A 23,998-nucleotide genomic window follows, 5' to 3' on the forward strand; every position below is an offset into this window, starting at 1 on the left:
TTTATTTTCCCCCATCAAAATAAAACATTGTGAAATATATTGAGCAAGAAACACATTTATTGATGTTAATAGATGCAAGATCACGGAGATCGTTGAACATACTACTGGAACTAGTCCATAATCGATTGAATTGTAAGTAAATTTCAAGTTCTATGGCAGCAGCAGCCGGCCGGTTTCTCAAGGCTACATATAATTGCTATCGGCAGTTCCTCTAAAACATCGTCGGATTCATGTGATCTGACTCGGGGGAGCAGTGGCATTTTCCGGGAACAGAAGTAGTGTATGGCTGCTGCGTTTTTGGCATCGAGATCGCGGGAATCGGAGAACGAATACGATGATCCGTATATTCTGTTGAGTGTATCCGCAGAACTTTTCCGCTTGCTGTACCTGTGTCGAATATTTTATTATATTAGCACTTGCACTTCAGTTAATACGGAAAACATACATACGAATTAGAAAAATGACCCATCTCTAGCAAACGTTGATATTCTTTTTTCACCTTCTGAAAAACACGGGAAATCCTGAAAAGCTTATTGCTGGAACCTTACACAATACACAATCGAATAATCGAATACTCAAACATTATCGTTTTACATGAAATTTACAGAACACGCGTTTGAAGAACGAACGAAGACTTTTTTAACCTCGGTCTGGAAACTTGTGGTCGACGCCATTTTCTCACTCTGAAACCAATGCATAAAGATGGCACATGCATTCTATACGTTTCGAAATATGATGTTCATGGATGTCAGAAATACAAAATATGGATGCTATCTCAGTAGGTATATGCATATATGCATATATATCAGTTTCTCACCTTTGTTGGTACAATATATTACGACATTATTTATTTAAATTATTCAAAATCGAGGCACTAGATAGAAATTATACATGACCACGCGTGCTGAGATTTTGTGTACATCGGCGCGGTGACGCTGCGTTAACGCTTTTTTTCCAATACACACCTGCGTCTTTTTAACTCCGTGTGCACGCAGAGTTGAAAAGACGCCATGTGGGCATCGAGCCTAAAGGCTGCCTTTACACCTCGGGAAAATTTTCCGCCGGAATTTGGTCCCCGTGTGTATTTTAAAGGGGGCCGGGATTTTGATTTTCCGTACTCAAATTCCGAAAACATCGCATATGTAAAAATACATGGGGAAAAATTCGCGGGCCAAATTCCCGAGGTGTGAGGCTACCTTAAGGTAGCCTCACACCTCGGGAATTTGGTCCGCGGAATTTTTCGCCATGCATTTTTGCATATGGGATGTTTTCGGGATTTGGGCACGGAAAATCAAAATCCCGGCCCCATTTTTAAATGCACGGGGACCAAAATCCGGCGGAAAATTTTCCCGAGGTCGGCACCTTATACTAAGGACACACCTGTGGTACTTGTACCATGGTTCAAGAGGACAAGAAAATTATTCCAAGACTATCTTTGATAAAGACAATAATTGGTATGGTATTCATTTCAAGATTCTTGTCTTAAGTGATATTTGAGCACGGCAAGTCAAGTGTCTTTCAATAGCTCCAAATGGAGCTGAACAATTCGGATGCCTCCGAAGATGGCGTCAGTATATCCGCCGATTGGAGGTGTTCCGGTGACGAGGCTCCCGTCGAGTTCAGCGTTCTCCCATCGGTAGATTCTCCATCCAACTTCCGGCGTGGATCATTCAAATCAGGTTCCGCTCCTGTTCCGCAACACCGTGCCAAGCTCCGACGGTATGCGACTGACGAATCTAGCTGGAGGATCGAGGAAGATTCGAGCCACTACAAAAAAAATCTCAAAGGATATGCTACTTCAAGAAACATCAATGTTCTAGCCACATTTGTTGCGGAGTTGGTAGTTTCTGAAGATCGCCCTACATTTTTTGAAAAATTCTACGTCATTGCCGACGCTAGACCGTTACTGGGAAGAAATACTGCAATTCGCTATAGTGTTCTTCAAGTGGGTTTGAACGTCCCCATTTTAAATTCACCTAACGCTTTGTGCCTCGACAAGTTGTTTGCAGGAGAAATTTGCAATGTTTCAGAAGAATTTCCCAAATTCAATGTACCACCGGTAGTTCTTGCATATGACAGAACTAAACCTCCCAGCAGAAATATCTACACCAGTATTCCGCCTGCATTCAAAGATGAAACAAATCGTCGTTTGCAAGATCTGTTGTTATCGGGAATTATCGAAGAAGTTACTGAAGAAATGGATAAATCCTTTTGTTCATCCTTGCTGGTCGTATTATCAATTTCCCACCTTATCGGCCGCGACGATTTGAAATCGTCGCAAAACAAATTGACGCCAAAATCGTCGCCAGCAAAAATGGCCATAAGATCTGTCAAATCAACTGTGAACAAAATTTTATATACTCAATAATCACATTATTTCCCAAAATTGAGCCCTGTTTTTAATGCAGATTGACATTATTTACTAATAAAACTAACATAATTTTAGAATAAAGATGTTGGCGACGATTTTGATAGTGCCTAAAAATGGTCGGCGCGTTTTGTTACCAAGGAAACAGACAATACCAAAAGGCAAAAATGACATCAGATTAGTCGTAGATTTACGAGGACCAAACAAATGCATTATTAGAACACCTTTTCGCATGCCGACTTTGGAAGACATAGTTTCTAAATTCAATGGTGCAACGTGGTTTTCTAGCGTTGATCTTACCAACGCTTTCTTCCACGTTGTGTTAGACCCCAGTTCCAGGCATTTGACGAATTTTTTTGCCGTGGAATCAACATACAGATTTATGCGACTACCATTCGGTTTGTTTAATGCGCCGTTGTAGTGGCTCGAATCTTCCTCGATCCTCCAGCTAGATTCGTCAGTCGCATACCGTCGGAGCTTGGCACGGTGTTGCGGAACAGGAGCGGAACCTGATTTGAATGATCCACGCCGGAAGTTGGATGGAGAATCTACCGATGGGAGAACGCTGAACTCGACGGGAGCCTCGTCACCGGAACCCCTCCAATCGGCGGATATACTGACGCCATCTTCGGAGGCATCCGAATTGTTCAGCTCCATTTGGAGCTATTGAAAGACACTTGACTTGCCGTGCTCAAATATCACTTAAGACTGAATTTATTATCATCAATAATTTGGCTTTAACTACTCTGATGCCTGTGTCTCCTAAGTTAATTAATTTTTAAAACATATTTTTAATCAAACTCATTTGTACACTACAGGTATACTTATACCACCAGTGTGTCATTAGTATTACACCTCGGAAAAAATTTCCGCCGGATTTTGGTCCCCGTGTATTTTAAATGGGGCCGGAATTTTGATTTTCCGTGTCCAAATTCCGAAAACATCGCATATGCAAAAATGCATGGGGAAAAAATCCGCGAACCAAATTCCCGAGGTGTGAGGCTATAGCTAATATACCTTGGGCACGGAAAATCAAAATCCCTGCCCCATTTAAAATGCATCGGGACCAAAATCTGGAAGAAAATTTTCCTGAGGTGTAAGGTGGCCTTAAAGGTAGCCTCACACCTCGAATTTGATCCGCGGAGTTTTTCTCCATGTATTTTTTGCATATGCGATGTTTTCAAGATTTGGGCACAGGAAATCAAAATCCCGGCCCCATTGAAATAACACGGGGACCAAAATCCGGCGGAAAATTTTCCCGAGGTGTAAGCCCGCATAATTACAAACTGTACATGGATATTTTCCCGTGCGGTCGACAACAGTATCCTTTACTGTTGACAACTGTAAATGAACAATCTCATATAAAGTTTTAACAGTTTGTGGTACGGTTATTTGACAAATAACAATATGTTGAATGGGTTGTTAAGTTATGTCACCATTAAAAATCGTCTGTCTTCGCGTGCAAAATTTTCGCTCAACAGTATGATAAAATGTTGACATATAATGCAGGAAATAAAGAACATTTTAGAGACAGCATGTTATATGTTGACATTTAGTGATGATGTCGAGCAGTTATGGTTGAATCGATCGAAAAGTATTCGATAACCGCAACGTAAACTGTGAAGCTATATCTTACATCGTAATAATGATTCTGACCATATAACATGTTGTTTTTTATTATGCGGGAGGTAGCCTTAAGGTAGCCTTAAAGCCCCAAACGCAATCCAACGGAACGGCGACGGAAACGGCAAATTTGACAGAAAATATATGGGCTAACTTAAGGCTCCGTCAGACGTTGCAAGCAAATCACTCAAAGCGAGCGAATGGTTTTTGAGAGCACTCGCAATTGCAGTCACACGTAGCAGTTTTTTACTTTAAGCAAATGACAGATTTACTCTCATGCAAATATTGTAGATTTAGTCGAAGGGTGGATTTCTAGGAATTTTTGCCTTGGGGTGTTTCAAATCACCGTTCAAATCCAGAGAGCATGTTCATGCTTTTGACTGATGCAGATGGTATTTCAAATATTTTAATTATTGGTTGAAATTAAGCTGTGTAATTGTAAATTCATAATACCTTGCATAATGCATTTGCAATATGTGTTTAAATCTCATTAGATCACATTTTTCGTCTATCGAATGCGTTATAAAATACTTCCAACTTTCTTGCAAATATTTCTACTTGCAAAAGTATAGTACTCTACCCTTCGACACGTCGCGACGCCTAGCCGAGCTCAGAGTCGACAGCAAAAGCACGTGGGTAAGCTGTCAAAATGAATCAAAACAAACAGCAATGAAAGTGCGGGAACAAGGCAAGGATCTTCCGCATGCGTTACGCCAATGCGAGGAATGAACAAAATATAGTAGCTCTCACTCTTTCATCGACCGACAATTTCAACGTCGATTAGGTGGACCGGCGATTTCAAACCGTCGGGTCCAGTCTTGAATTCAACGTACAATATAAACAAAAACGAAAACTTGTTTTTCGGTCACAAAATCCAATTTCATTCCTATTTTGGCAGTGCAACACTGCCACCTGAAAACGTTTTCACTTTTGCGAGCGAACTAGTGCTGCACTAGCAAGCGCAATTTCGTTTCTGAGAGTTGAAGATTTTAACGCTTAGCAGTCACACATTGCAAGCGAGCGTTTGCTTACGAGTTGTCATTTGTTTGCATGCAATCACTTTCAGTGTAGTCAGACAGGCAAATTTTGTCTTGAGTTGTCCCTTTCTGCGAGCAAAATGCTCGTTGCGAGTGATTTGCTTGCAACGTCTGACGGCACCTTAACATTTTCTGTTTCCGTCGCCGTTCCGTTGTATTGCGTTTTGGGGCTTATAAATGGTGAAAAAAATCGCAATAAACCGTTTCTAAATCTATTCAGCTTTCCCCTAAAGTCAAACTTTGTACGCACTGGCATCTCTGGTTGCGACTGACAGCTGAAAGGCGTTCGTGAAAAAGCAAAAAAGTTGCAACTGTGCGTAGTTCGCCCAAAAAATAATGTTTTTCGTGAAAAATACGTGAAATTTGTGCACAAAAGTACGCAATATTCAACCATCAGGTAATTCTGCCCAAGTTTCAAGTGCATGTGAGTGGGTGGCGGTGTTTTCGGTGCACAAAATCAGCACAACATAAGGAGGTCGCTGCGCCCCGTTTGCATCATCGCAAGAGGCTACTGGCTGCAAAGTTGGAAGTTTTTCTTTCTGTCCGGCATTCGCTTTGGCTGGCTGTGTTGGTGTTCTGCCCCCGCGCGTTTCGTCTGAAATTATGCGGTTTCATCCGCGAAAACTGTAGGTAGGTAGCTACCGCTACTCGGCAGAAGATAAGAAATCAGTATGGACCGGGTGGTTGAAGAGGAAGAGATTGCATTTTGTAAGACGGGGGAAGAAGCAAACTGAAGAACAATTTACCATGTGTGGAGTACAAAAATTGAATATGAGGCGAGATGTATGGAGTGCATGGCCCGGCTATTGGCTTCAATTAGGCCTCATGAAACGGATTTTGTTTATATTTATAGAACGAGAAGAAAATCAATTCGTTTGGCTCAAGTGCGTTACGTGCTACGGGACGGACTGAATTAAAACAAATTTTGTTTACTTTTTGATTCATAAGTTTTCTGGAAGGGAGGATGACGTTATCGAAGATTGCAGACACGCCACAGTTAATCAGCGATTTTTGTTGTCGATTTATTTTAGCTCATCGGAACATGGCTAGTCGAAACGAGTTAGATATGGAAAAACAATTTTTGGCTGAGCTGGAGAAAGCCAAAGCTTTAAGTTTGGAAACGTTCGAATTGGAAAAAATACGCCAACAGCGTTATTCGCAGCCCGAAACGTTGTCCAAGTCGGACTCCCGTACTCTAGCAGAGTATAAGACCTATCTGGAAAGAAGAGCCAAGCTCCATCAAGGACTGCCACCTGGATCAAATAATGAAAGCTCCAGATCTGCTACAATTTCTACGAATACTGCCAATTTGCAACCTGGATATCGCAGCGATAATGATACAAGAAGCTACGCGCAAGATAGTCGGCCACCAAGAGGGAAAGACGAGGCAGATTTAATATCGTTCAATGCTCCTCCTGCTCCTCCAAATCCTCAGGATGAGGCGCATAATAACTTGAAGGAGCTTGTAGACAAAATGCATCGGTAAGGTTCTGTGTAGCTCGTAATGTTTATTTTTTTACACCTCGTCGTTATATTTTAGTATGAACACCACTCCAAATACTTACGAGCAAAGTTTTAAAACGCAGCGCAGTTTGAGTATGACATCAGCTACATCATACGGAGCATATCCGCCTGCATATCTTCAGCAGCAGGTGGTACAATCCTACAATCCTGCTGCAATGCAACTAGTTCCATATAATCAACAAATGGTTAAGCCTAAACCACTCACTCATGATGAATTGAATCGGCTTTACAATATGCCAGTATATGGCTCTCCCGCACCGCAACAGGCTGGCTACGTTACACAGCCTCAATATTCTGCATCCAATTATTCTCAAGCTTCGAGACCTTTCCCTCCCCAGCAAGTACATCCAAACTCTACTGCTACTAACTTCATCCCTCAACCGGTTGCACCTACAGTGGCCACTGGCTTCATTCCACAGCCTTCTCTCTATTCAAACTCGACGTCACCGGTGGCAAATCCCGAGTCCGCGCTGGTCCATGTGCCAAAACCCGTCATTCCCAAACTAACCCTCGACTCCCGATCTGCATCCCAACCGCAGCAGCCGTTTCTTCCCGCTATTCCTGGCCCTTCATCAAGCTCCAATCCATTTGCTCGAAATTCCCCCGGCACCAGTGCAGCCGCTAATCGGACGACCACCAGCAATCCCATTGCAAGCCACAGCAACAACGGGGAAGTAGTGCTGCGGCCGAAAAGCGATCCCACCAAACTGGGCGGCGGTGACAATCTGATCGATTTCGGTTTATTCGAAGACAACTCGCGAGTGTCGGTGCTGGAAGCGTTCGATCCGCTACTGTGCGGCAACCGGAGCAGTTCCGGCGATGGAAGCGAAGACGACAAAGGTAACGTGCGTGCTAAGAGGCTTAGGTAGTTTTCGATTCATTGCACAAAATTCTGCACATTGAAGTAACAGTATCTCCAATAGTTTTCTAATGTTAAAATAAGCAAATTTTACGTACAGACAACAGTCAGGCAATGCATTTACGGCTAGATTAGGACTTATTGGATGTTTTTAATTGGTTGAAAGTTAAGCGATAAGCGGTTCAGGGGAACACGAGTGAGATTGATAAAAAATCGATTATCATGGTTCTCGTCCGTATTACTCATCATTCGATAAAATGTTTTTTTTAAATACCTTAATTGACAAATTTGAAATTGTTTACCTTCCTTCAGTTGAGTCACCTTTTCATCGACTCCTGTTTCCTAAACTTTTAATTCCTTGATGATGAAATTAGTTTGAAGAAAAATTGCAAATATATATTTTTGTTTATGAAGCACAGCTTGCGATTTATGTTTGCAGCCGTATTTGAACATCTAAACGATGATAAGATAGTCGCGATAGGAAAAAAACAGACGGGGCGCTTGTCAATGAGGCCAGAATATTTTTCGCATGTTCTAGATATATAAAAAAGAGTAATGCTGTTTAACTCTGAATCGCTTATCTTCCTAACAACAAACTTATCAATAAATAGATAGATAGTCTATAGTCTATATCCTTTTATCAAATCAAATATGATATTTGATAAGGTCGTTACTTCAAGCGGTTTTTTTTTCGGGAACTTTCATCAAATAGGTCTGTCAAAATTATTAAAATTGAATTTGTAGCGAAAGGTAATTACAGAATTTGGGCTTGCGACATTATCAATAATCACGCTTTAATTTACCGCTCCCTTTTAATCAATCATCAAATGAGTTTGTATTGACTAGGATGCATCAGTCTCGCGATTACTTGCAGTTCACAACATTGTGCATTGAGAACATTGAACAGATATAAACTATTTATGTACCGTTGAGAAATTGAAAATCAATAAAAGACGGTAATCAATTCTGATTACTGAAGTGCCTTACGGAACCAAACAAATTCAGGTGTTTATTTTTGCATAGCCAGAGAAATAATATTTGATTCGTAAAGTAAGGCATTCGTAGCCGTAAGTAGTTGGTAAGAAAACATCACTTTTTCAGTTGAATATATTTTCCAGTATGTGTGAACTTTGAGTAAGTTTCGAGTTGATGCCATCTTCCGTTCGACCCAAACTGGAAAATATAGGAACAGTGTTTCTCATTGGTGTTTTGCTTTCTTCTCTTCTCTCTTTGCGTCGTCCGGCTGTGCAGACGATACAGCTTCAACGTACTACGAAGATTACGATCCGTTCGATTACATCTACAGCGGAGGCACGCAGTACTCGGATCCGGTATACGAAGCAGTCAACAGGTCGGACAAGACGCCTCTGTCTCCGAACAGTAGCGGTTCGGGACCTCCACCGATCGGATGGAATGTTTCCAGCGCCTATGGTTTCGGAGAGCCTGAGTTTCAGGAGGGTGAACCTCCGCCATTACCTCCGAGAAACAGCGATTTGTATCATTCGATGTCTGGAGGCGGTGGTGGAGCGGCGAGCCATCAAGGTCCTGCCACTTCCGCCGGTAGCAACTATGAGCTCATGCAGACTCCTACTGTCCAACGACGATCGGTTCCGACTAAGTTGTACGAAAATGTGGTGATTCGTAAGAGCTACGATAAGGAATTGATTGCGTTCTATAATATGGTGAAACAGTTAAGAGGTTCGTAAATATTTTGTATAGATAACATTTTAGAGATTCACACATAACTTCGTTTTACAGCGCAATTCCGCTATGACGACCCGGATACTAACGTGGGACACATCGTGGCCTCCGAATTTGACAATCACTACCCTGATGGGACCAGTATTAAACTTTTAGTGCATCCATCACTGGACTGTTTTACGTCGTTTGATAGCCAAAACAAAGGTCAAATCGATGGCTACGGTCCTCCAATTCCATTTACTTGTGATAGTAAGTATTTTGTAGATGAATAATGAGCAAGGATTTGAAGCAACGATCTTGTTGTATAGATTCTATAAGTATGAACCATTTCACTTTTTTTTATTTCACATTTTTTCCCTATTATCTTCCTATTTTTCTGTAAATCAAGTTTGCTCTCTTAACTCTGTTAAAAATAAACTTACTATCGAATAGTGTATTGCAAAATGGCTATGATAACGAAATGGCATACAACTTGTTAATATACATCGTCAAATATTTCATAAATGTAAATATTTCCAGTTACAACATCGGTCGAGCACGTGATTGCCCAAGTATTCTGTGCTCTGGAGGGCCAAATCATGAACAGTGTTGCAGACTACGTACTGAAGGCGATCGGCATGCAGGAAATTCTCAGCACCAGTTCGAAATTAAATCAGCTGCAGTGCGTCCACAACAGCATCAAACTGGAGCACGATGTACAGCTAGGTTTCGTACCGAAAACACCTCGAATCATGCGAACTATTGCTCGTACGTCACAAGACGACCAACGGGACGCAGAGATTCGGCTGGAGCACATTTTACCGAAGGAAGCTACCTCAGCAGTTGGCTACGATCAGTTAATGATCTTGCTGGAAACACTCGAAGCGGAAATCGACAAACTTCTTTCGACAGCCGACGACCATAGCCCTCACACGATACTTAGCTGCTCCGGAGTAACCCAGGCGGTAAAGGCAATCTGCGCCATGCTGGGGAAAATCGATACATTAGACATAACCAAATCTGTCGACGATCTGAAAACGTGCTGTGATAGTGGTCAGACAATATATAGCTACAACGACTCCTCAAACTACAATAATGGAAGTTTGAGTATAGTATCAGAGAGTGGAGACTACGCCGAGGTCAAATTGCGCCCCAGAACCTTTAGTGAACAGATTCGATATCGCTGCAACGAAGTGCGCATTGCCATCCAGAGCCTACTGGAAATCTACTCACATGCATTCCGTGTCACCTTCATGGTCAATGTTCCCGAGTGGAACACCAATCCTATTCCGATAAACAAGATTTCACAGTCAATTATGGTAAACGTTATGTGTTTGCATCGAATACCAGAGCTTTGGAGGCACGACGAATACAACTTGGGCGTGCAGATCTATCACGGAGCGCGCTACATCAGCGAACCATTGGTAACCTACTGTTCGAACGAACGAACAGGAACTTACCCCAGATTGACGTTCAACTCTTGGCTAACGTTTAGAAATGCGGTGGTTACATTACCACGGGAGTCGAGATTAATTTTTGTGTTGTACGGTGTGACACGCGAGCCCATTGAGGGGGACAAACAAGACGGTGCGTCAAATGCAGATCCCAACACACAAGAAGGCAAAGTAATGAAAACCGAATTGGGCTGGTCCGCAATTCAGTTTTTTGACTTCGAGCGAAAAATGATCCAGGGATCGTACCTTCTTCCGTTGTGGCCACCGACTGCGGAAAAGTATTTCGGTCCAGCGCCAGCCAAAGGAACTTATCCTATGGGAGATGCCTATCCCATATTGGGAATCGAAATTCCCAGCTACGGTGGATCGGTTGTATTTCCTGAACCCATAAAAAACACTCCGCCAGCGGTAAAACTCGACTTCAACAGTTTGGATCGCAATCTCCAGCAGGAACTGTTCGACACAGCGGAACAAGGCTACTCCGCTGACAAACTGGAAAAGCGGGAAGTTCTTTGGGAAAAACGCCACTATCTGCACTCATTACCTCATGCTTTGCCTAAAATTCTTCACGCCGCCCACAGCTGGGACTATGCCTGCCTCGAAGATCTACACGCCTTCCTAAAATCTTGGCCAGCATTGACACCTGTTCAAGCGTTGGAACTTCTTCTCCCACGATATCCTGATCTAGAAGTACGGCGCCAAGCAGTCGACTGGATTGCACGCATGCCGAACGACGAATTTGTTGACTATCTTCCTCAGCTCCTCCAAGCGCTGAAACATGACACGTACGAAGCATCACCATTAGCTCATTTATTATTATGCAAATCACTCCAATCACCACGCATAGCACATCACCTATACTGGCTACTCTTGCATAGTCTCCCGGGGGACGCCCCACAGAACATGATAGAAATGGGTCCATCCGACGAAGCCCTTGTGATCCAGGCTCGTTACCATAGAAGAAATCAGCTAATGCTGCGAGCACTATTGGCCACATGCGGGGAGAAGCTGACGGCACGATTCCTCTCACAGAACATGATGTGCAAAAAGCTCGGCGAGGTGGCTCAAAGTGTCAAAATGTGTAAAGAATCCCAACGGCTGCAAATTTTGAAGCAAGGTCTCGAATCGGTAAATCAAATGTTGATCGACAATCCAACGGTGCTACCCTTGGGACCGGGCAACGAAGTGACCGGCGTTGTGGTCCGCAGCTGTAACTATTTCAATTCCAACACACTACCTCTGAAGGTGAACTTCATGGGCCCGGACAAGGCTGTCGTGCCGGCCATCTTCAAGAGCGGTGACGATCTGCAGCAGGACATGCTAACGATTCAGATGGTGCGCATCATGGACAAGCTGTGGCTGCGCGAAGGGCTCGACCTAAAAATGGTCACATTCAACTGCGTCCCGACGAGCTACAAGAAGGGCATGATCGAGATGGTGTCGGACTCGGAAACGCTGCGGAAAATACAGGTCGAGTGGGGCCTGACGGGTTCGTTCAAGGACAAATCGATAGCCGAGTGGCTGGCCAAGCAGAACCCTAGTCAATTAGAGTACCAGCGGGCTGTGGAGAATTTTACTCGTTCCTGTGCCGGCTACTCGGTGGCAACGTATATTCTCGGCATTTGTGATAGGCATAATGACAACATTATGCTCAAAACCTCGGGACACCTGTTCCACATAGATTTCGGTAAATTCCTAGGCGACGCACAAATGTTTGGTAATTTTAAGAGGTAAGTGGCGAAAACAGTTCAAAAGTTATATTACCCATAAATGCATAATTGGTCCATATGATTGGAATTGAAGCAAACGGATATGCTTTTATGCACTCTGAAAAATCTTCACGTCATATTTACCTGAACACAAATGTGGTTCTAATCCACCATACTTTTCACGTAAGAATTACCTAAATGACACACCTAAAATTTAGCCTCGTTGAATACGTATTGGTTACGTGAACTTTTAGTAAAAGCTACATGGCACTAGGTTATCACTATACTGCTGTTATACGCATGACTGTCCCATGTACATAGGAAATCCCAGCAAACAAGGTATAAATATGCGTATTACGGCAGTACAGTATTGACCTGATTTTGTCACTCCCCGATTTTGTCTACCCCCGATTTCATCACGTTTTCGACCCGATTTTGTCAGTCCCGATTTTATCACGTTTAAGACCTTTTGTCACCCCGATTTGAAAGTTGTAGTCGATCCTTTTATTTTTGTAATAGTCTGGCGAAGACTAGCCAGTCTCGGTAACAGTGACTTTCATTCACTGCCCGAGCCATCCCCAGAAAGGATGTACGGCAAAGACGGACGCTTCGATAATTTAATTATTCTCAAATGGCCCTCGCATACTTCAACACCTTTCAACCATTTTCACACTTGTCGCTGCCTAGCGATAACATTTGGACTCCGTTTCTTTCGCGCGCGAGCCATTTTGATCGGGATTCCACAAAGAGCGGTTCGACATTCGATGCAGCGGAGCGGACACAGCAGCATGAAGGCGTGGGTGGCAGTGGCAATGCGGAAAATTTATTCCAAATTTTGGAGGCTTAGCGAAAAATCATAAAGTGGCGGTCGGACAGTTTCATCGCAAGGTGCCGGCAAGCGTTTGGATGCAATTAGTTATTGGAAAGTCGCATTGGGAAATGAAAAATGGTTCTTCTCAGGACCAACAGTTTATGGAAAGAAAGAGTTAATTGCGAAAATGGATTGCTTCGGTGGCATCGGGTTTGGCGTGGTAGCTTGGTGGCTGTTAGTGATTCCATCCATTAAAATTTACTGCATCTTCTCCCTTCGAGGCGCTATCAAATTCGCTATTTACGATTAAGTTTTGTACTTTGAAGAAAGATTATTTTAGATAGTCGGATCAACCTTCTTTTGTATAAAATGGTGGCTTTTGTATAAAATCAATGAAGACGCCACCTCAGTGGAAACTATCAACAGCAACCACCCATCGGTGAACGTCGCTCGGACAGATAGATGCCAAGAGATAATGTTTTGTAATATGAAGAAACTTCGTTTTGAGTAAAATTTCTGTTGTTATTCCTCGCAACAAAACGCATCTTAGATAAACAACATCTCATACCCAATTCAGAATCTTGCGAGAAAATTTCATAAGATTCTTAGAACTTGTCGTTCTCCAAACGGTATGTTGTCTGCGGAATCCCGATCAAAATGGCTCGCGCGCGCCGGAAAGCAGCTTTCTTATATCTAATGAAGTAATTTCATTAGCCCCGCCCTTCATTAATCGTTATGGATGCACCATTATACCATTACACCATTATACACCATTATACCCATATCAGATCACACAGGGGCGGGGCTTAATTTATTAAATACAAGAAAGCTGCTGTCCGGCGCGCGCGGTCCATTTTGATAGGGATTCCACAAAGAGCAGTTCGGCATTCGATGCAGCGAAGTGGACACAGCAGCACGAAGGCGTGGGTAGCAGAGGCAATGCTGAAAATTTATTAAAAATGTTGAAGGCTTGGCGAAAAATCGTAAAGTGGCGGTTGGAGAATTTCAACGCAGGGTGCTGACAAACGTTTGGATGCAGTTAGTTATTGGAAAGACTTATTGGGAAAAGAAAATTGGTTCTTCTCAGGACCAGCACCACCCCTAATAATTACGTAAGTCTGATTTTTTTCCAGATTTGAAAATGGGTATCAAAAATGAGTTTTCCGTATATTTGGGAATTTTCCTGATTCTAGTGACATATTAAATAGCCAAAATAATGGAGCGGTTAGTTCCACTGCTAGGGTTTTTATAAATATAGGAGGGATTCCATCAGGACCAGGACCTTTCGAAGCATCTAAACTTCGTAGGGCCTGCAAAATGTCATGGACATGGAGTTTCATTTTAAAAGTCTGGGAAAAATGCTAGATAGTCGCGCTCACGATCATTTTCAGAAAATGTAGAATAGGTTTCCTGGAAAAAATCTGCAAAAATATTACAGTTTTTTTCCGAGCTATCCCCCGCATTTTCATCGAGATGCATAATTGATGGGAAGTTACTAGATTTCTGTTTAGTTTTTACGTAATTAAAGAAGTTCTTTGGACAGGACTTTATTTCGCTCTCAGTTTTTGAATTGTAATCTTCAAAAGCGTTACTGATAGCGTAATTCAATTGATCGCATAAGTCCAAGTAATATAGGGGAAAAGACGGCTTTGGCAGGTTTTGTTCTATTATTGGCAGGGGGGTTTTTGTCGACCAAATTTTATGAAATTTGGCCACAATATTCTTTAATATGCAAAGAATGTTTAGGCCAAATTTGAGCATAATCAGTCATAAAAAACCCTCCTGACAATAATAGAACAAAACCTGCCAAAGCCGTCATTCCCCCTACTAAATTTTCATTACTGTTATGACTTTTGTAAATTTTGTGTGCCTTTTGCTTCGTTTTAGTAGAGTTTCTTGTGAGATTATGTCAGATAATAATCTGTAAAAAGTGTTAACAGATGCTTCGACATTTTCTTCATTTCTTTAAACAATTTGCCAGTTTACACTGCTTTACCTACATCGAATATTTTCATAGTTCGCTAAATTGTATTCAAAGACATCCTCATAATCACAATCGTTGGGTCTTTGTTGTTCATGTATGAATAACAAGTATTCGATTGCAGTGTGGAACGCTTCATTTTTCCACAATGGATTGATAGATTCAGTTACACATAAATCTTCATAGATATTTGTCAGCAAGAGGTCCAAATAGCAATTTCGATTGTTTTGCCTTTCTCGTACAACAAAGTTGTACCAGAAAGGCTTTCATTTCACTCCCAAAACGTACTTTTTATAGAGCGCTTGTAGACCCATAGTATTATATACCATTCGATTCAGATCGACAAACTGAGCAAATGTCTGTCTGTCCGTGTGTATGTCCGTGTGTGTGTGTGCGTATGTGTGTGCACATTGAAACATTAGCCAATTTTTCTAGTACTAAACCTGAATCGATTTTGCTACAACAAGTTGCATTCGATGGGGAATGTTTTCTTCTTGTGCACTATTGAGTTTCATAATGATGGCACTTCTCAAAAAATAGTAAATATTCAAAGAGTTATGAGACATCATTATTTCGTAACAAATAAGCTATCGATTTTCTAGGTTATGTTCACCCAAGACACAATTTATTCGAAACCGGCACACTGACAGCATAGAATACACGGCTTACACGGAAGAAAAAACTTCACAAAGAAACATAGAAACCCATTAATGAGTTAAACCTAAGTACCTATTTTAAGATTTCATGTATACACTGAAAATTCTCGTTTATTTTTTCAAAATGACCTAAGAAGCATATTTTCATGAATGAATTTTAATATTGCGATCAACAGACCAATATGATAGCTTTTGATTGCAGTACACAAATTAATTCATGAATAAAAGGTGACATATGTTCTTAGTTAAGCGTCATTTCTGCCATTTCTTTCCCCCATGGGCCGATGTGAGCAGTGAGAAGTGAAAAGTGAGACGTGAGAAGTGCGAAGTGAGGAGTGAAAAGTAAGAAGTAAGAAATGGAAAATCACCAGATGATCCGAAATGAAAACAAAAATGTTTTTCCAAATTTAATCTAGACTATCCTTTGAAAAGAGCTGAGATTTTTTTTCTAATATTTTCAAATGGATATAATAGAAAAACGACGCATCCCACAAAAAAGTGTTGTATGGGTGACCATCGCAAAATCAGTCAAACTTTCTAGTGAAAATATCGGAAACAATCCAAATTGAGCCCTACACTGAAAAAATCAGTTTAAAAATTTTAAAGTCGATTTGCGAAAAACACCCTTTTTATTTAAATGAAATTTTGTCTCAAGATAGGTGATTATGTTCCATACCAATCGTCCATACATCGCAAGCTGGGCACTCTTAAGGAAACAAGTTTTTCTAACAAAAACTTTTTCTTGTCGGAATTATTTTCAGTGTATTTTCATCTGAAATTAAACCAATGAAAGCCATCGTTATAGAACCCCAAGCAAATCTATTTTTATGATACATTGTCTAATTTAGTCACTAAATATAGTTTGTTTTAAAATTAAGAGTAATATTAAGAAGGGGTTTATATCTTCAAAAAAAATATTATATTCCATTATTAGCTTCTTTAGTTGCGACCAGTTACGACCAAAACATTGTACTCTGCCTGACTGTACAGGAATACTTAATATGAGTATATTATGTATACATATGTTAAATCCAATTCCCTTAAAGACACTAAAAAATCAATTCCGTCAAGAAAAGTTTTTGTTAGAAATTTTTTTCCTTCAAAGTGCCCAGCTTGCGATGTATGGACGGTTGGTAGGAACATAATCACCTATCTTGAGACAAAATTTCGTCCAAATCGAAAAGGGCGTTTTTTTGCAAATCGACTTTTGATTTTTTAAATCGATTTTTTAGTGTAGGGTTCAATTTTGAGTTTTTCAAAAAGTTTTATTAGAAAGTTTGACTGATTTTGCGATAGTCACCCATACAACATTTTTTTGTAGGAAGGGTCGTTTTTCGATTATATCCATTTGAAAAAATCAGTAAAAACAAGTTTGACCCCTTTCAAAAGATAGTCTGAATCAAATTTGAATAAACTAAGTATGCACTTTTCTTTTAACTGCACTTCTTAAATATTGACCAATGAATTTACAAAAAGTCAACTGAAACAATCAGAACACTTGCAAGTTCCCAAAAAGTTCTATTTTGGCTTTACGCATTTTATTACATTTCCCGCATAACTTTTCAAAAGGACCTAAGTAACATTTTTCCATGAATTCTCGCTTAACTTTTCAAAAGGACGTAAGTAACATTTTTTTCATGAATTAATTTGAATACTGCAATCAATATTGTGATTCTCGAGATATTATAGCATTTTGCTCATTCACCTCTGCCTCGCTTAGTTGTGCGCCGCTAAGGTATTGTGTCATATTATGGTACTTTACTCAATTTAAGTGTAGAATATTACATCACAAATTAAACATAATTGCACTACTACTAATATCCACTTAAACAATATCCCGAACGCAACACAGGCGAAAGAAAAGCAAAAAACTACTAAACCTCGAACAATTTCACTTAAAAATATCTTTTCGTAAAGGGACGACAATATGCTACATACCTTACAAGCGAATGTGGAAAAGCTTACCGAAAGCTCACATCTATTTGACATTGGTTTATTTACTTTTTGCATGGCGCACAACTCTGCGCATGGGACCCGGCGCGTAACTGGTGAGCCAGTATGCTAATTTTAGAAAAGAATCGCAATAGCTTTCATGTTGTTCTGTTGATTGCAGTACTCAAATTAATTCATGAAAAAATGTTACTTAGGTCGTTTTGATAAATTATGCGAGATCTATAGTACAGCAGAAAGTCCATTGCTGATAAACGTTCATTTCGAACAATACACCGCAGATTGCTGGTTAATTTTTTTTGACATATACTCTGTCTCGCTCAAACCAACAGCGAATAATCTAGCGACTACTTTAACGAACTATTTAAGGCACAGCTACTTTAAGCGACCGTTTCCATATAGCACGTACGGTGTTGAACATCACCTGGCGATTAAAATAACACTTAAAAAGTTTAAAAAAACTTAGCAAGTAACCGCACAATATTGAGTAAAACAAATTAAGGGTGTAGCATTTCTGCATGCGGTGAATAAATTTCGCATCGTGTATATAACTGACAGCATGAATGTTTGTGTTGCTTCTTTCGTGCTTTATTGGTGATGCTAACCTCTCAAGCAAAGTTTTCCAAAGCTTCAAATGTGGAACACGAAAACTAATGGACGAACACACACGCGCTAGAGACCCGAAGCCGATGACTTCATCCGCCTCAACACAGCTGTAAAAGTTTCGTCGTTGGAAATAAAAATCGCATACCTACGTACATGCTTTCTCGTGCGCTCGTTACGTTTGCTGCCATTTTGTTTCATGCTTTGGAAGGAAAGAAGAGGCGTGTCATTAAGGCTAACTGCTTTTTGGTTTGGGTGGTTTGGTTGGTTTGGGTGGAATGATGGTGTAGTTTGGGCATATGGGTGATTTGAGCATAACGTTCGTTTTTATACACCTCCTTATTTCCAAATTATGCGGCTTTTTGTCATGTATATTTATGTGAATTGTTGGTTTCATTTTCACAAATGTACTTGTACAATTATTACACAAAGGGATGCAAAATCAATGTATGACATACAACTAAGTAGTATGATTGAACTTTAATATTACATTGGTGAAAAACACTACGTGGGAATCAGGAAAGTTGGAAACATATCGAATTTTAATCCATATGTATTTTTCAAAACGCGCCGTTGCGCTAATCATTGTATTTACTATCGCTAATCATTGCATTTTTCCCTTTCTCGTACAACAAAGTTGTACCGAAAGGCTATATGATTGCTAAAAAACTTGATAGAAGGCCCGGAGACCCATAGTGTTATATACCGATCGACTCAGCTCGACAAACTGAGGTGACGTCTGTTTTTTTGTGTATGTGTACAAATTTTGTAGGCACACTTTTTAGAACTTAGAATTATCCGATTTACTTGCAACAAGTTGCATTCGACGGGGAATTGTTTGCTATTGGAAATGGGCCCGATCATTGCTTTTCGGAATTATTGAAAAATCATTGTTTTTCCCCAAAGGTCCCCCTTGAAAATTCAAAGAACATTTTTTTTGAATGGTGGCAAGGCAAAAATATTAAAAATGATCGAAAAAATGTGATCTATTCCCCCAAAGAGCTTTTTTGACCTTTCTAATGTGATTTTTTCAATATATTTTATAATGCACGAGAAAGGCATCATCACTGCTAGGTGGATTAATCTGGGTTTTTATATTATTAGTTCGGTTCAATCCTAAACTTGCAAACTTGTCAAAAATTAATTGCAAAACTTCGATATCCCCAACGACTGGCAGTAGGATACATTCGTTTTCTGAGTCTAGAATAAAGTCAGCATTGCGTTGGTTGAAGTCCCCATAGATGTGAACTTTAACCTCCGGTGGATGTTCCGATAGTCTTGTTCAGCGCATTCAAAAAAAGATTCATAGTTGTGCTTACAAGCATGATTAGGTGGGAAATATACCGATGCGAATATATGCATTTATCCAGCTATATGGGTTTTTACTCAGATATGCTCAAATTCATTGGATTTATTTGTTGTGATGATTTCTGAATCAAAGTTTGCTGAAACAGCTATCAGAACACCACCACCGGACTTTTTCTGAGACGTGAGAAAACTCCTGTCATCTCTAAATACATTAAAGTTACTTCCAAAAATTTCTTCACTTCTAACGCTTTCATCCCAGCCTGTTTCAGTTGCCAGAATAATCGAAAAGGATGAGCTTAATAAATTTTTAAATATATCTTTTATTTTGGCTGGGCTTTTCATTCGATTGAAATTTTGTCAATAAATAAGAACTTCAGTCGAAATGTTTCTGCGAAGAAGTTTTTGGAAGTATGACGGTCGACGAAATATTTACCTCTTCTGATTTTTCATGTAGCATGTTAACTTCACTTGTTAATGTTACTTCCGGAGAGTGCGTCATTGCCGATGAAAATTTGATGGGCTGTATAATTTATATGCGGTCTCACTGGAAAGGAACGAACGGTGTGATTGAAGGTCTGCCAAAGGCGTCGTTGCGAGATACATCTAGGAAAATTTGACGCAATAGTTGTAAGTCTGTTGGTAGTCCTTCAGATGCTAGCATTGCAGTGGCGCTAGTTTGGGTGGTTCCACGAATGCATACTGTAGGTGTCTGGTCGTGCAAGCATGACAGGAACATCCGCACAATGTCCATAATTTTTGGGTCCCCTAGTCGTGCTTTTACAAAACGTCGATCACCAGACGCAGATTGCTCTGTAAGTCTTACCATAGGTGGTCGCATTGGGTCCAGCAGAGGAGGGTGCTAGATATCCATTTGAAGTCGGCTTTCACTGCTGCAAGAAAGTTGTGCTGGCTGTTGCTGTTGTTGTTGTTGACTTTGTGACTGTTGATAGTTTTCTGGTTGATGTTGTCCTTTTTGAATAGGTGGTTCTGCTCGATATGGGTTGATAGATTCACCACAGACAAACAGACATAACACATGTCAAATTTCCATCGTTTATTGAATTACTGGTCAATTCAAATAGTCATTAGTTGGCCAATCGATCACTCGTGGCGCGCGCATCGTTTTTGCTCGAGTTTGACATTTGCTCACTACCGCCATCTGGTTCGTGATTTGCCCAACTAACTGAAATCCACAGATGTCGTTAGTGTTTGAACGACGATGAATTTGATGAGTAAATGTTCAATGTGTTATGTCTGTTTGTCTGTGGTTTCACCCTTTCTAAAATTAATTAGTTTTGGGATCGATAGACCAGAGATAGGATGGTCGGTGATAGAGGGTGGAACGGCAAATTTAACTTTAGCAATAGAAAGTAGTTCCTTGTCTTTACCCATGTGTTCTTGAGTACGATATTTGACGGTTGCAGATGGTTGATAGCTAATACGAACGGATTGTTGTTTTTTTCGTTGTCTAGCCTTATCAACGGATTTTTCTTGGAGCTTTTGCCTATTCAGCTTCTTGTCGTATGTCGACCAGTCTGACCTCATACCATTTATTTCCCAGCATCCGCCAACCAGCGGAGGAAAGGTCTTTTTTCGATTGAGCTTCGTTGCTCAATTTAGAGAATTTGGCTCGACGCTCAGCAAACAGGTCCATGATTGCATTATTGGTCACGTCTTGCTGGGACTGTTGATTTTGTTGTTGTTGTAGATGTTCTGATGCCTTTTGCTGTTCATTGAAGTCTTGGAAAGATTGTTGTTGGTGTTGATGTTGTTGGTGTTTTTGGTGTTGATGTTGTTGGTGTTGAAGCAGTTCTTGTTGTTGTGGAGGCAGCTCAGTAGCTCGTCTGCCAAAGTGTTGTGTAAAGGAGGTGAATTTATTTCTGCACTGTTACTTAAGTTAGAAACAGCAGCAGAAACATGTTTCACTTTATCCAATAATTCATCCAATTTTTTGATTCAGTGAGGACTAGGGAAAATGGCACCAGGTCGCTTCTGAGGTCATTAATTAGTTGTGGAATAAGGCCCATTGAAATTGTTGTTTCCATCGCCTCCACTGCTGCTGCTGTAGCTGATTTAACCGCCTTTTCTACTATGAGGTCGTCCGGAGGAGGTGTGTCCGGAAATGCTGATATCTTGTTTTTAATTTCTGTATAGCGTATGCTCTGTTGTTGTTGGTGGCATTTATGAGCAATCGCCTCATCGTGTGTGTTGTTTAACGTAGCAAAATTTGTGAGCATCTTATGATTTGCCACTAATGTGTGTTCAATGTTCTCAGAGATGCTTTTCAGAGACATTGATAGTTTATTTAGATTTAGTTCTTGCATGAACTTTTCTTGGGAATCATTACAGAGAGGCAGCATAAAAGTGCGTAGCACTTCTTCGTGATTCCTTTGGACGCCTATGCATGCTGCATGAATGGTGCGTTTGCAGGATCCGTAACACTGCCATAAAAAGTGATTGTCACTTTGCGCACAATTTCTTATTCCACACTTTTGGTACAATTAAACGCGAAATGCGCGCGGGTCAGGTCAAAATATTAAAAAGATCGGGGTAAAATTGAACGCGAGGAGAACGCGCGGGTATGTAAAATAAAAAGTATTTATCATGTCAAGTTTGAATGTTTAAAAATTGTTTAGACGCCGCGATACTAGACGAGTGGCTAAGCGACGAGAAAAAAAAATAAAATTAAATGCTTGCGGAGCGCAACGACACACAACCGCCTTCGTCAACCACTCGTGATGGAAAAAAATGTACGACAAGCAACAATGATTTTCATTAAATAACTCTCACCGCCTGTGGTGTATCATGAATGACTTCTGAGTACATGTTAAGTATTATGTGAGCATTATTGACAAAAAATAACGGGTACCATTAACGCATTTTGCCTTTCCAAGTCATAAACTGATTCATATTTTTAAAATTAGGTAATTTAAAAAAATGATTTTTTTCGATTTCGTCACATTTTAAATTTCAAATTTACCAGGGGGTGATAAAATCGGAATATAACACTATATGTGGTTTGAGCCCTCCTTAGCCGTGCGGTAAGACGCGCGGCTACAAAGCAAGACCATGCTGAGGGTAGCTTGATCTCGATTTCCGGTGCCGGTCTAGGCAATTTTCGGATTGGAAATTGTCTCGACTTCCCTGGGCATAAAAGTATCATCGTGGCTTAGCTGATTTGAACACTGTTCTTGATTAGCCACAATTTAATAATAATAACATAATATTTAGGTCATTTTAATACAATGTTCGTGGAGGAGAAAAACGTAATGTTCCATCCCTAATTATTTCTAGCTCACCTACCACAACGGGATAACAATCATCAAAGTTTCAATAAGCACCGCATTATTAAAATTGGACCTTACTTTATTCCTATAACAACAATTTTAAGAAGTAACCAGCTAAAACAACGCGAACTAGCATTACCTTTTCAAGATTAAAACAAGAATAAACTATGAAAATTCACGCACTATCTAAAACAATTTACTCTTGCTCGGTCTCCTGACAAAATGATTGCTACTTATTGCCACAGACAAACAAACAAATAAAAATTTTAGAAAATTTTAAGATTAGGGTAACCGTACCCTTAGTGGAGGTAGCACCTATAGTGGAGGTAGTGGGGTTTTAATAAGATTTATCATATTTATTAACTTTACGATGGTTTCAGTTGATGCATCTTGCTTTAAATATTCTGTTTAATGCAACTTATCCTAAGATTTTTCTTGAAAAACTAGTGAAAACAATGATTTTCCTTAATAAAATTGACTCTTTTGCACCTACAGTGGTGCAACTGTACCAATAGTGGCAAGTCATTGGATAGCACCACTATGGGAACCAACATTATTTTTTACCGCCACTAAAGGAACAGTGTACCCATTAGTGGTGCAAACAATATTTGGTAGTTGTTGATGTTAAATGACATTTATCTCTTTTTTGTAAGAAAATTTATTAGTTTATCTATTGACTATTTCCCATAATTATCAATATTTAAAAAATATTTTCTTTTGTTGATTTACTAATACATCCACTATTGGTACCGTTACCCTATGTCTTCGATATTGGATGATGTAGTTTTGAAACAAATATACTTCCCCCATCTAGCTGGAGACTGCTTTTTCTCTTCGGTGGGTGGTTTTTTTTTACTAGAGAGTGGTACGAGTACGTTGCTCTCTTTCTCGTCAATGACTGGATGATGGTAGTTTGAGCCTTAATAAAACTGCTATTTTTGCCCAAAAAAAAAATACTAAAACGGATTGCGGAGCGAATGTAAACACCGGCACCGGCGATAGCAGCAAACTAATATTAGGGTGGCTCAACAATTATTTTGCTCCGTCACGCTCAATCGATTATGTTTCATATTTTGGGTGTCATCCGATGGTTTGGGCTGGTTTGGATAAGGGCCGTGCACAGGTCGTTGCAGGTTTGTATGAGAGTT

General features: G+C 40.3%; 1 protein-coding gene across 2 annotated transcripts in view; it reads left to right on the top strand.

The window, feature by feature from the left end:
• Positions 1-5,267: 5,267 nt before the first annotated feature.
• LOC134227339 (phosphatidylinositol 4-phosphate 3-kinase C2 domain-containing subunit beta) overlaps positions 5,268-23,998 on the top strand; it is a 32,159-nt gene continuing 13,428 nt past the window's right edge. The window contains exons 1-6 of one of the 2 annotated variants that reach the window (XM_062708741.1): positions 5,268-5,425; positions 6,060-6,510; positions 6,569-7,392; positions 8,663-9,109; positions 9,170-9,361; positions 9,632-12,275. In XM_062708741.1, the coding sequence (XP_062564725.1) occupies positions 6,071-6,510; positions 6,569-7,392; positions 8,663-9,109; positions 9,170-9,361; positions 9,632-12,275 (4,547 nt within the window). In that variant the 5' untranslated portion in view covers positions 5,268-5,425; positions 6,060-6,070. Of the gene's footprint in view, positions 5,659-6,059; positions 6,511-6,568; positions 7,393-8,662; positions 9,110-9,169; positions 9,362-9,631; positions 12,276-23,998 lie in introns of both variants that reach the window. The other variant, XM_062708740.1, reaches the window with a different exon arrangement.

Source organism: Armigeres subalbatus, chromosome 3 (assembly GCF_024139115.2).
Source record: "Armigeres subalbatus isolate Guangzhou_Male chromosome 3, GZ_Asu_2, whole genome shotgun sequence".
Lineage (NCBI taxonomy): Eukaryota > Metazoa > Arthropoda > Insecta > Diptera > Culicidae > Armigeres > Armigeres subalbatus.